The following is a 14525-nucleotide window of genomic DNA, read 5'->3' as shown; positions in this document are numbered from 1 at the left end:
AATTGCAGTCACCGACTGAAGGGCCCAAATCGTAGAAGGAAAAAAAAACATAAGTCTCTATCCTCTTTAAATCCTTGTCAGGGGCAGTAGTGGGAATGAGTTTGAGTTTACACTACTAGGCTCGCAGGAGTGGGGTGCTGGGTGAGGAAAACTGGATCGCCCGAAGCAGGATGCTGGCGTCTGGTGAAGCACAGGTGGAACTGAGCAGGGTTTGTCCCAGGTATATAACAGTGTGTCAGTAAGAGCCTCAATGAATAGGGGCTCATAACTAGACTGGCTTGGATACAACAACTCTGACAAAATTGGTTTTAATTTCCTGAGTAGGAAGATTAAGATCAAGAACCTTTGCCACCCTTTGCGTACCCATAGGAAAAGATGTGCTGTCTTCTGTGGCAGGCCCCAGAGGTGCAGGATGTGGGGGTGAAATTAGCCCACTGTCTATTGGTGTCAAAACCACAGGCATCTAGGAGGTCATCATACAAGTTATCATCTAAGTAAGGCTGGGCAATCTCATGAGCCCTTCCCGAAGGTAGAGGCACTGTGTCAGAATCAGAAGGGTAGTAAATAGATTGCGGCTCAGATAAAGGAGAGTGCAGCTTTGGTCGGTTGGGCATTGTCTACGCCGTGGCAGGTCTATGGGTTTACCATTGTCATCTGGAGTAGATGGTGCTGGCATAAGTGGACTCCGGAACAGAGTGGGTTATGGCACCAGGGAGGGAAAAGATACTGAAGTTAGTCCTAAGCAGATCCTGAAGGACCAACTGCAGCAGATTGCCAAAGTCTAGTTGGGGTGCCTTTCCTCTCCTTAGGCCTATAGCTGCATCATAGGGAGCCAGTAACAGGCCAAAAAGCTGCACAATGGCTTTGCGAAGGTCTTCAAGTTGCTATGGTGCCATGTCCTGCTGCTGAGACAAGAGGCATTCCAGAAGTGGTAGACTGTTAGAAGGGCAGACACTCAGAGGTTTCTGGTACCAGACTACTAGGAGGATCTGGACCCCGTTTTTGATCTTCAGAAGTAGGGTCAGGAGAGGTAGTGGAGGGGGAAGGTATTCAGGAGCCTTTTGTTCCATTTTGGCTGGAATGGGTCTTCTAGCTAGTGCTCGTGTGGAAATTCCAACGCGCAAATATATTGCCCTTGCAAGCTTGCCTGTCGTAAAAATATCTAGCTAGGGCTCTCCACATCTGTGGAATACACCCCAACCCACCTGAGGATATAGATGCCACTTGTGATGTGCCACACGATGTCTGTTCAGTTCATCTGCCCTGGCATTAGAGGACTCAGGCAGCTGAAAGCACCCTGAGACTTTGTGGTGCTCCAGCAACCGTCAGTGGTGCAGGTCCCAGGACCCACTCTGCCATGCTTGTTGCAGTACTATTCACTGGGGTACAAACCTGCAAGTGGAGCAGATCAAACTGAAAAAGCTCATAGCTCACCTTGAACTGAAAGTAATGCACTTGGGACTGCAGGATGTAATAAGTGCTCTGCAAGCCCAGTGACACCATCCTGTCTCCTGGAACCAGGGCAGAAAGCATCTGAGCTAATGTAAGTAATTTGAATTTGTACTTCCACAAAGCCGTTCAAGAGTCAAAGGTCCATAATTGGCCTGAGGCCCAAACCTTAATCTGAATGAGGTAATTACAGGAACAGCAACATCTGCTTTCCCCGAAATCTGGTCCCTGCTCTATGGCATCCTTAGAGAGCAACAAGTTTTACATCTGTAGCAGGATGGATAAATGCTCCCTCGAAATATGTTTCTGGTGTGGAATGAATATTGAGTGCAGAGGAGAGGAAAAAGTAGGGTTTAGCCCTTTTGGACAATCTGCAAGGCCCATTTGTCAGACTTGTTGGATATCCATGCTGGGAAGAGTTGTTAAATCCTGCACTCACTGATTGGGCATGTGCCACTGAGGACAAACTACAGTGTTATGTTGGCCACTGTAGCAGGGGGAGTAGCAACTGGAGGTCTTGTGCCCCTGTTGGTCAATGCACTATCTGCAAATTTCACTTACACATCCCTGAAAGGAATGTGCTGTCTGGTGCATGCTGCTGATTCTATCCAGGTGTATTTGCAAAGCACAACACAGGAACGATGTGCCCTGGCAATACAAACTGTGGTACTGAAGCCTCTGGGGATGGCTTACTTTGCTACACCCTTCCTGCCATGATCGCCTGACCTAAAGAGGCCCCAAGGTTTTCCATGACTACCATTAAGAGCTCACTGGCCATGTTTTAAAGGTCTTTCGGCCAAACTTTCTGCATTTGCAGATCACATTCATGGGTTGGCAGATGAAAACATTCACTTGGTAAATGCATCAATACTTTTGGATCTGCTATCTTGTGGAATAGTAGGAAATGATCTAGGATTTACCTTCCTGGTCAAAGTGTGCACAACAATACATTGCGGATTAGGGTTCTTGGCGAGAGAACATGGATCACAGTGCACTAGCCTATGTCGCATGACCACCTGTCCACTAAAAGGGCGACAAGAACATGATCTCAACCAGGTAGGTATCAGAATATCTGAGAATGCATCATGAAATGGAAGCAAGGGCTCTGATTTTGCTGGCCAAGGTTGTAAAATGTTTTTCAAATAATTTGTCTTATTCTTAATGGAGAGCAGCTGTAATTCAAGTATCTCAGATTCTCTCTAACATACCACAGCAAATGAGAGGCGTTCTTCAGATGGCAGCCTATGTGGCCAGTCATACTCCGTTTCAGGTCAGGTATTAAGCCCAATGGTGTTTTGTAAATCAAGGTATAAGGTATCTTCAGTATATACAGGGGCAAGTCCTCCCCTCACCATCACCACCATATGCATCTCTGCTCTGTTACTTCAGGGGAGACAGGAAATCAGCACAAAGCCGCAGGGATACACCTATTGTCGCACTGGAGCAGTGCAAAAAGAAATTCTACGGTCCAGCCTGGTACCTTGTGAATATTCTAAGGTGAGGAATTTGCACTAATACGTATCTATCAGAAATGTGCAGACATGTAAAATTGTGCAGACAGAATGCAGGTGATGAAAGAAAACGGGGACAACCATCAACAAAAGGAGAATATGAGGCAAACCAGTCAAGGGAATCCACGAACGGTAAGAAAAATTGAGAAAGCAGAAGGTTTTTCTAGCATTAAAAATAAGAGTTTCTACGGTGTCGGAAACATAGAAGGGGCATCAACAGGCTCCTCCTGGAGTTGTAGACATTGATGACAAACACAAAGCACCTGAACCACCCGCCTTGCCCACAGCACTTAATTCACAAATGTTTGTCAGTGAAAGGAAGGACCTCCTTACCAGGAATGGTATATTTACCATGCATATATGTACTGCAGGTCTCTATGTATCCCAGTAAAGCCCTGTTCTTTAAAGAACAGGGCAAACTCCTAGTGTCTTTAATCTGGGCAGAAGAAATGGGTAAAGATAGAAACTGTGAAACTGGAATGGGAACAAGGGGGCTAGAACTCCTTTACCCTGAGTTATACTATAGGGGGAACCAGCTTCGGCATACAGTTAAAAATGTCTGAAGATGGATGTAACGGAGAAAGACACAGTTACAGGAATCATATACTCACCATTCACTGTAAGATGAAAACCTGGAATATACTACAGTAAGACATTACCTGTACGTCATAAGGCAGGAGGGTAATAATGGAGTCAGGATGGTCAGGGTAGAACTGAAAAATACCCCATTTGGACCATAAAATGTCATGATGGTGCATTACACCATTTAAGAATTTTGCACTGGATATCATAAGGCGACAGGGCATATGAAACAGATGGAGACTTCTACTCTAGCAATAGGCCCATTGACTTGTAGAAGCACAGGGTACTATGGGCCCCTTCTTGCGGAGTGTCAAAATGTCTAGGAACATACTGAAACATTTTCAGAGGTACTAGATATCACCAGTAAAATGGAAGTAATGCCAATGTCGGAAGGGGGGAAGCTAGTTAATATCTTGCTTTGAGACAATATAAGGGAGAAGGAGCAATACTGGCTAAAGAAAATAAAAATGACCCCTGAAACTAGATACAGTAACAGACAAAGAATGGGAGAACGCACTCATGCAGATGAAAATATATACAAAGAAATGCCAGGTGCAAGCATGTCCAATTTGTCTTCATGCAAAGGACAAAGGTCATGTCTAGGTTGTGACCATCTCTTGGGGATGTGCAAGGTTTTACATAATTCCTATTGCGGATAATTACAGACAGAAAACAATAAGATAAAGTGGACATTTGCAGTGTAATGTATAATATCAGCTAAAAGGCACATTACAATCCTTAGCAGATGCAAGATGTATGATTGACTGGGCTATAGCTGAGGGGAGTCTGATCAAATGAATGAGGTATGCTAGAAAAAGAAGATCTACCTGACTTGGTGGTAATGATTCAACGATTCTCTCACTTTCATGATACTAAGCCCCCATAAACATGAATAGCCAGTCCCAAACCAGAGTAGGATCCTAAGGAAGGTTTACAGTGCTTGCCATTCAGTTTTGGCCACGATACACAGCTGAAAAAAACATGAGGGGTGAACCTACTTCAGGTCAAGCGCTACTAAAATTAAATTTAGCTGCTGCAGAACAAGCAGCTTCTAAGAAAGAGACCGATGTCCACCGAAGAGCTGTATCTTGAATGGCAATATCCGTGCTTTTATTTTACTGGAGATTCATCTTGAGGGGTTTTCTCTAGTACACTATACTGTTAAACATCAGTAGTTAATCTGGAAGCTGGTCTGAGTTTAACAGTTGTTATTAACAGTAAGAGCCTTTGTAATGTATTGAGTATGCTGTGCAACCGAAAATTCATAGAAAACAGCTAAACAATAGCATGTGGTGAGCCCATTGAACGTATATTCTTAAGAATTACGAGCAAAACGTCTGCCTGACAACCAGCTAAAGCGTTTATGGTGCCATACTTTAAAAGGTGAGCGGTCTTAACCATTAATTAACAAACCTTCTTGTGGGATAACAAAGAGTACTTGAAAGCCAGAAAAATAGGATTAGCTCTTCATCTCTGATAAAGGTAACCCACACCAACAACAACAGAAAAGTATGGAGCAGAAGAAAAGGTACAATGTTCCTGTTTTGTTAGTGAAAGGTGAGACTGCATTGTTATTTTCATAGCACATCCCATACCTCCCGTGAGGCCTAAAGTGTTTCATCTGGATAAGGGTTGCATGACTAAGACTACTGCTGAGGAGAATGTGGGTATTACAAAATCAGTCTATTAATTGTCATACTTATTCTGAAAACATTGTGTGCGCTCTATTTGGAGAACATGCCTGTCAAGGATATTTGCTTAACATGTCATTGTAGAAAATGTAAGTGCTTAATGTGGTAGAGAGAAAATGATGCTTGATATAAAGAATACTTTGACATGCATCCAACTATTAAATTCCTCTATAATAAGAAAGGATGGTAACACAGCAAACCAACTACCAATTACTATGAACATATTTACCCAAACAAGGCTAGTAGTGGGTGCCACTGAAGAATTGAGAGCTGCAGCATAAACAAAAGATTCTCATTTGTCCTTTTGACAAAAATGTTATATGACAGAAATTCATCCCCTTTTACCCCAGCATCTGCTGCGACCATAACCTGAAAGCTGTTGCATACCTCGAAGTTGGTAACTGAAATTGTTGTAGATAGTATGTTCATGGCATAGGGTCTCCCTTACTTTATCATGCCAGATTACAGACTGAAGGAGGGTGCCCTGCTGAAGATGGTAGTGGCAGCGGAGTCTCTGGGACCACGTCAACTTTAGACGACAGCTCTCCAATCTCACAGTGAAAACGTTGAACACCTTAAGTCTAAAGGTTAATTTAAAGCTGCTTAAAAGACAAAAAATTCAAACTAAATAATTGACAGTGTGTGTTTATTCCTTTGGATGCAGAATAGCAAGTACTTTGGCTTCAGCCAATAGATATTGTTTCTTTTTTTTCATCTAGAAGGATGAACAGTAGAGAAGGCTTGCCTACTTATATCTGCAATCATCAGATCGTACAATCAATCAAATGCACGGTTTCTCCTTACTAAAAGGGTGGGAATGCTATGAAGGACCCTGTAACAATAACACTTAAATCTGAAAATATAAATGTGCCCTTACTTAAGTTGCAGGTCTCTTACAAAACAAAAGCATACTTTAATCATTTTTATATGACTTAGAAGTACAAATAAACCTCTATGTAAAAAGAATTATTGTTTAAACTATTTTCTGTTGCTGTTTGGTTTCACTGCTGGTGAAATCATGATGCCGGAGTCTGAATTTAGATGTATTGCAAAACCTTGCAATTATGTTTGGAATGTGTGTGATTTTAAATTGATAAACAATATATTTTGAAGAATAACGATTGCCACAGTTTTGCATCTACTTATTCTTATACCACTATGTTCCGAAAGTGATTAAAAACAGGTCAATCATACCACCATGTTTCACCTAAATAAAGCAACTGGGTAAAACCTCAATGACAGTGAATTTTAAAAGATGAAGAAAAATGCTGCAATAGAATCAGAAGAAAGTCGAAGACATTTTGAGTATGGTTCTATATCCAAATACATTTCATGTCAAACTGAACGACGTGTAGGTTACCTGTGCCTTTTCTGTATTTGAAGGTAGTAAATGCCTGTAAATCACTTTCTTCATAACATCAAAGAACAGACAGGTGGTGACTATTAAGATGATGGCAAACCAAGCCGAACCACTCGAAAGCAGCTGAACAAACACAAAGTACATATCCTGTGTGTGGAGAAAAGGCCTGCAAATAATAAAGGTACTTTACAACCTTGAACAAAGAATGCTAAAACTGAACTTCATTCATAAATCACTTGACTGTTTCATATATAAAGACTTATAAACAATCACAAGAAAATCATAACAAGAACATTTGAAAGGTAAATTGACATATCGTATCACATTAAAACCCACCCCATATTTTCACTTAAACTCAGGTAGTACAGAAGATAAAAATAGGATGAGAAGATACTGAGAATGTCAACAACTTTTTTTTTGTAAAACAGTACATATGAAAGAGAAAACTCATTACTGATGTTAGTGTCACATCAATTCCTATTTGTCACCACCAGTTGACCGTTCCAAAGCCAGTCGAGTAAGGATCAGGAGCTCCACAAAACACCCAGGAGACTCACCTAATAGACGAGGCCTGGAGAATGCCCTGAGCAGGTCTGAGCCTGCCGTATGAGACTGGTTTTTGGGGAGTTTAAATACAATTTACTCACTTTCGGTAACAATATATCTGGTAGAGACATATTCTAGCTGCAGATTTCCTACCTTATAATTTCCCCCTGCCCTGGCATGCTGACATCAGCTTCTTTTCACGACTTTCCACACAAGTAGCGCGGAGCCATGAAGAACACTGAGAATGCTGCGCTAAAACTAGGGCCCTTAAAGGGAAGTTCCTGTCCCTAGAAATCAGCTCTCAGTGTGGGGAGGATGGGCGGGTGGGTAAGTAATCTGCAACTAGAATATGTTTCTACCAGATATATGGTTACTGAAGGTAAGTAACTCGTACATGTGATAGAGACTTCTAGTTGCACATTTCTTACCTTAGAATAGATATTCGAGCAATACCATCCCCAGGGTGGGCTGCGAACCAAGATCACACCAAAAAGTCCTGAAGGAGCAAAAGGCCCAAGTAGCTGTCTCTGCGGACCTGACTGTCCAAGCAGTAATGCTTGGTGAACGTATGCAAAGATGCCCACGTTGCCGCCTGGCAGATATCCAGGACTGCAACTCCGCGTGCTAACGCTGTGGGAGCAGCAGTTGCTCTGGTTGAATGAGCGCGCAATCCCACAGGAGGTTGCTTTTTTTTCCAAAAGCGTAGCACATCTTGATGAAGAAGACTACTGAGTGCGAGATGGTCCTCTTCTGCATCACCCTTCCTTTCTTTGCACCCACATAACCCACAAAGAGTTGATCATCCATCTGGAAATCTTTGGTACGATTTAGATAAAGCCAACCCTTTTTTTGGATCCAGGCGGTGAAGAAGTCTCTCATCATGAGGGATGTGGGGGTCCCTAAAATGTAGACAAGATGATTGGCCTTAGTGAAAAGGTGTCACCACTATGGGAAGGATGGCAGCCCTGCTAAAAAGCACCACCTTGTCAGGATGTACTGCTAGGAATGATGGCTTCGAAAAGAGCTTTAAAAGAGGTGATGGCAATCAAGAAGGCAGTTTTAAGGGTCAAGAGCTGTGGAGGACAGCTCTGGAGCAGCTTGAAAGGCGCACACGAGATGGGGAGGACCAAATTAAAATCCCACTTGGGCATTATGAATGGGATAGCAGGAAACATGCATGAGGCCTTTGAGAAACCTCCCAACAATGGGAGATTTGAACAGGTAAGGTTGGTCAAGTAGCCTCAAAAAGACCGATGGCTAACAAATATCCCTTGAGGATGCCCAGAGCAGAGCCCTACTTGGCAAGAAAGAGAATAAACAGAGAAACCTCTGAGAAAGATGCAGAGAGGGGATCAACACAATTGTTGATACACCATGTCACACATTTCTTCCAACAACAGGCGTATACCGTTTTGGTGGAGGGACGCCTGGCTGGCAAGATGACATTACAGACTTTGGGTGGAAGGTCGAAAGCCATCAACTGTCGCTGCTCAATCTCCACGCAAGGAGGCGGAGACATGACAGGTCCGGGTTAATGACCGTCACCTCTGCTGCGACAGAAGATCCACTCAAAGGGGAAGTCTGATCAGAGAATCGATGGCTATGCTCAATAGCTCGAGATACCAGACTCTTCGTGCCCAGTCTGGAGACATCAGGATTATTTGGGTGCGTCTTGCCTGATCTTATTCAGAACTTTGGGCAGAAGTGGAATTGGTGGGAAGGCATACAGGAGGCATGAACTCCACTCGTGACGAAAAGAGTCGCCGGGTGAGTGCCGCCTTGAAAACTCCAGCACGCAAAACACCTAACATTGCGCAGTCTCTGCCTTGGCGAACAGATCTAACCAAGGCTCTCCCCACTGCTGAAAGAGACCTTGCGCCACCTCCGGAGGGAGATGCCATTAGTGATTGACTATGAATAGACATCTGAAATCGTCTGCTCTGATGTTCCGAGAGCCTGCAAGATGTTGAACCACCAGGGAAATGCCCTGACGTTCCAGCCATGTCCAGAGGTGAAGAGCCTCTTGACAAAGGGTTCACGACCCCACTACGGCCAGCTTGTTGCAGTACCACATAGTGGTGATGTCCGTGAACACCTGCACCACTTTCCCTTTGAGAGAGGGAAGGAATGTTTTCAATTAAGTCGGATTGCCTGGAACTCCAAAAGGTTGATGTGGAGCCTTGACTCCCCCAGAGACCAGAAGCCTCTGATCTCCCCATCTCCCTTGTGGCAGGCCCATCACATGAGTGTTGCATCGGTCACTTCTATAAGATGTGGTTGTGGAAGGGAGAAGGGATCTGCCGTTGACCCAATCTGGAGTTCACAACCACCACGGCAGGTCTTTTGCAGTTCCCTCCGAGATCTGAACCATGTCGGTGAGTTTCCCCTGATGCTGCGCCCCCCTGGGACTTCTGGTCTCTCTGCAGAGCCCGCATATGCCATTTGGCATGTTGGACTAGCAGGAGGCCATGAGACCCAGCAGCCTCAGAGTCATTCTCACCAGAATCCAGGATAGAGGATGAAACATTGGAATCATAGCCCGATCGTTGACTCGCTTTTCGGGAGGATAAGCCTGAAACTGCACCGTATCCAGAACAGCTCCGATAAAAGGGAGCGTCTGAGAGGGAGACAGGAGTGACTTCAGCACGTTTATATTGAACCCCAGCAAATGCAGGAGGCTTGCCGTAGTCTGGAGGTGGGAGACTTTCTGGGGAGTGTCCACCTTCAACAGCCAGTCGTCGAGGTAGGGGAAGACTGGAACTCCTAACCTGGGCAGGTGAGCTGCAATCATTACCATCGCTTTTGTGAACACCAGAGGGGCGCTGGTAAGGCCAAAGGGGAGCACGATGAACTGAAAGTGCTCGTAACCTACCACGAATCATAGGTAACGTCTGTGGGATGGCAGGACAGGAGTGTAGAAATAGGCGCCCTGCAAGTCCAATGCTATTATCCAGTCTCCAGGGCAGAAAGGACCTGAGCTAGGCTTAGCATCTTGAACTTCTTCTTGAGGAAGCGACTGAGGGTCCGGAGGTCTTGGTAGGGGGAAGGCCTTTGTCCTTTTTGGGCACCAGAAAATAGTGGGAATAGCAACCACAACCTACTTCTGGCCCAGGGACCCTCTCCATGGCTCTCTTGGCCAGGAGAGACTTGACTTTCTCAGGGAGAAGTGCCAAATGATCCCCCAATAGATGATCGTATGATGGTGGCATGGCTGGAGGAGAAGTCTCAAAGGGGAGGAAGTAACCCCTTAAGACAATTTGCAATACCCCCCTGACTGTGGTAATGGATTCCCTGCGGGATAGGTGATGGTAAATCCTGCCGCCAACTGGTCCAGGATGTTCTGACGGACTAGGAAGGTTTGGAGACAGAGGAGGGGGCGGTGGTGCACTGGGAGGCCCGCTGGCTCCCTGATCCACAAGCTCATGGGAGCCCGCAGGGGCTGTACAGCATACGCGGGTTGATGCTAGGTGGAAAGGACCCCGGTTGGGTGCCCCTTCTGTAGCCACGAAAGGGGTGAAAGAGGACTGTTGGGGGCGAGGAGCAGCCGATAGGCCAAGGGACGAAGCCATAGCCTGGGAGTCCTTAAAGCGTTCAAGCACTAAGTCCGCCTTGTCTCTGAAGAGACAGGTGCCATCAAAGGGCATGTCCTTCAAGGATTGCTGGACATCCCCAATGAAGCCTGACATACTCAACCAGGTGTGCCATCTCGAGGCCACCGTCAATGCAACAGTTCTGCCCAATAATTTGGTCGTATCCAGTCCACAACGAATACTGAACTTCACTGCATCTCTCCCATTGGTAACGGCTTGGGAGAGAACCGCCCGGGCGTCCTCCAGAACTCAAGGCAGCACGTGCGCGACCGTATCCCGGAGAGTATGGGAATAGCGGCCCAAAAGGCATGCAATGTTCACAGACCACAGCGCTAGACTGGCTGACAAAAACATATTTTTCCCAAAGTTGTCCAGTCTTTGATTCACTGTCCGGGGAAGGGGGAGGGAATGCACCAAAGGATGACGAACCCTGGATGAAAAGGCTCTCAGGCGTAGGGTGTTGGGTCAGGAATTTTGGGTCGGTGGCGGCAGGTAACCGTCCTAGTGACAGGACCACCTGTGCTGGATCTGGACCAGGTACCTAAGACATCCATAAGTGCTTCATTGAAGGGGAGGCGGAGTTCTGAGTTGGAGGCCTGAGGCCGAAGCACCTCAGTCAGGAGGCTAGTCCTGACCTCCCCAGGAGGAAGCTCGAGAACCAAAACCTCAGCAGCCCTTCTCACCACCATTGAGTATTACGATCCGTAGCCATGGTATAGGGAGAAAGCATGCCAACATTAGGGGAGAAGTCCAACCTGCTGGCGTCACCCAATCCTGAACCCAGTTTATGCCAGGGTTAAGCTGGTATTCTAAAGGGTCCAGTGACCCCTCTACACTAACCCCACATCCATACCCAAAGCAATAGGGGTCAGGATCAACCCTGGGTCCAGGATAGCCCGTGGAAAACAGAATCGACATCAAGCAACGGCATTCCGGCTCCAGGTCGTCAGGAATTAGTATAGGATCAACGTCGATTGTAGGCCCAGCCGATGTCGGGAGCATCTATGTCTGACCAGATGCCAGGAAAGGTTGCCTTGGCACGACCGGCGTGGGGACGGAACTGGAAGCAGATCCGGAGGTGCCCTCCGGAGTCGGGCCGATGCGGACGACTTGGCACTAGAAGGGGCCCTCACCGACTCCCCTGGGCCCGAAGACTCCGAGTGTAGGTCGGCCTGCTCAAATATGAGGCGCATGGCCTCATAAAATTTCTTACGTTGGGCATGGGTGGCACCAGCTACCGAAAGTCGGGGAGGTGCGGAGCGGACCCAGATGGAGGATCCGAAGATGGAGGCCTACAGCATTGATCTTCTTGCGTTACGTCAGAGAGACTGGGTGAAGCTGAAGAACGTTTTGCTTTCTTCAAGTTCTTCTTGTGACCCGAATTCCAGATGACTGACGACTAAGAGTGGTGATGACACCACAACTGGCCTCCTGACCTTCCTCTCAAACCAGCTCAGGAACGACGCAGAGTCGAGTGCGGGGACGCCATGAGCTTTAGGGACTGCTCTCTCAAAGCCTTCGGGTTCATAGCTGGCACTCTGAGCACAACTTTGGGTCGTGTTCGTGCTCCGGAAACCAGAGGCACACGAGGTGCGGATCAGCCATCAACATCATTTGGTGACAGGAGTCGCAGGGCTTGAATCCGGTCTTATGGGACATCCATTGAGGCATCAAAACTCAGCAAAAAACGAATCAACAAAAGTGTTGCAGTTAGTCATAAAATTACTGGGGTAGCTCTTTGCCAGAACTGAATGCAGGCTGGTGCGGAAAGAAAAAAAGTGACATCAGCGCACCGGGGAGGTGCCTATACACAACTGCAATGTCATCACAGCGAAAACAATGCTAACGATGCCAGTGGAGTCGACCAACGCCACCTAACGGCACGCAGGGGTACTGCTCAAAGGAAAAGCTCAAGATCCATTCTGACGCCTGGCGGAAATCCTAAATAAGGGAATCTACAATAGAAGTCTCTATCAGATCTATTTATTACCACCAGAAAGAATGTTACAGGAGGAGCCGCAAGTATAAACACTGATGGCAGTATGCTACAGAAGGGCATGTGGGACAAAAAAACTGTCTTTACTACAAACTGAAATGTTGAGGACTTTGAATGGTTACCAATCGATTAACATTCCTATTCAAGAACGTTAATAAATTGATCAGCAGAGATGAGAGAGAGGGTTGGTTCAGAAAATGTGGAGGCAGAAGGGAGGAGATGTGGCTGAGATGAGCTTCAGATTAGCATAAGAGGGGAAATTAAAGAAAAAGAAAACATGACTTTGCTACGATTTAAAGAAAGCATACTCTGCACACCACTCAATAAAGTTCTGTATTACAGATTGAGGGCCGTGCTATAGAAAATATAATTTCTTCCCCACTGTAACTTTCTTCTGACATTACTCGCAATGATAATATCATGTCAGTTGTCCACAAGACTTCTGACCAGAATGTACAATCAGGTGCTGAACGCATTGTCGATATACAGAAGAGGTGCACAAAGCAGATGGGAGAATGATTTGGGAATAACTATCACAGATGCCCTATGGTTGTAGGGCTGCATGCAAATTAAGGAAATATCCCTTAATGGGCATCACTGATTGACCCATTGAAAATATATTCAGACTGTACTACATGCCTCAGTCTACAGCACTCGGCAAAATGATTCTGGAGGTTGAGAATGATTGTAGACTATGCAAACCCTGCAGCACATCTTCTACAGTTGGCATTGGGATGTCCAGACACCAAGATATACTGGATTGTGAGACAATTTGATGTGTGGAAATGTCCCAGGAAGCTCAAAGGGTATCACTGAGATGGAGCAGAGGACAGTGTCCTAAAGCAGATGAAGGGAGAACTGTATCTAGTAACATGCACTCAGAAATCAGAGATGAAAGACTTGTTTCTCCCTCCAATGTCTACACTCAAGGAGAAATAGGGTCTCCTTCACTCATACCACTCAGGAGAGGGATCATGTGCTGGCCACTGATTCATACTAAACATGAGCAGATGCATCACTATAATGGTTGGTGGTGTGCCATGCCCAGGCACTGCACATAATTAGACAAAGAAGGTAGGGAATGGTGGTTTGTAGTTGTCATGATACTTAAGACACTAGATACTATCAGTCAGATGCAGGCCAACACACCATACTAAGAGATGGAACGGTACATGAATGTTGATGTCCCTAGCATTTATTATATGGTGATAATCACATTTTCTTGTTGTGTAGATTGGCACGAACATTAAACAATGGAATAGACCGACACAGTATAATATTCTCCCCAGGGTCTTCTACCAAACCAGGGAATGAAAGCCCTAAAAACTGTCTGTGATCCATTGTGTGTATTATAAAAATGTATATAAAGATTAGGCACTGTAACACCATCAAAGATGCAGCCAGGGCACTAATGATGCTCCGTTTGAGATAGTTTTACAGTGACAAAAAAAATAATATATATCTACTGATTGATTCTAAAAGACATTTTAAACTTAAAGAATTTACTTTTCTTAAATCTAACATAGCCACATGAAACAAATGGTTTATGCAATAAGTGATTCATTTCTGATTACAATACTACATAGATTGACATTGATAGAACAATTTCATTCTTTACAAATAAATCGTGAACCATTTTTCGACCAGATCACTTCCAACTTGAGATACTTTTCCACAGTGCATCAATGTAAGCCCTGTCTACTGGGAGGTCACCATTTTACACAAATTAACAAAACATTTGATATTTTGCACTTTAGCAGCTGAGTTTATAGAATAACCCGCTAACTCAACACTGATAAC

General features: G+C 45.3%; 1 protein-coding gene across 3 annotated transcripts in view; it reads right to left on the bottom strand.

Moving 5' to 3' along the window:
- The window catches only part of ATP11B (ATPase phospholipid transporting 11B (putative)), a 456703-nt gene that overhangs the window by 82042 nt on the left and 360136 nt on the right, over positions 1–14525 (bottom strand). For all 3 annotated transcript variants that reach the window (XM_069213099.1, XM_069213101.1, XM_069213100.1), the window contains exon 28: positions 6594–6759. In XM_069213099.1, the coding sequence (XP_069069200.1) occupies positions 6594–6759 (166 nt within the window). The remainder of the gene's footprint in view (positions 1–6593; positions 6760–14525) is intronic.

Source organism: Pleurodeles waltl, chromosome 11, assembly GCF_031143425.1.
Source record: "Pleurodeles waltl isolate 20211129_DDA chromosome 11, aPleWal1.hap1.20221129, whole genome shotgun sequence".
NCBI lineage: Eukaryota > Metazoa > Chordata > Amphibia > Caudata > Salamandridae > Pleurodeles > Pleurodeles waltl.
This window is presented reverse-complemented; position numbering and strand designations above follow the sequence as displayed.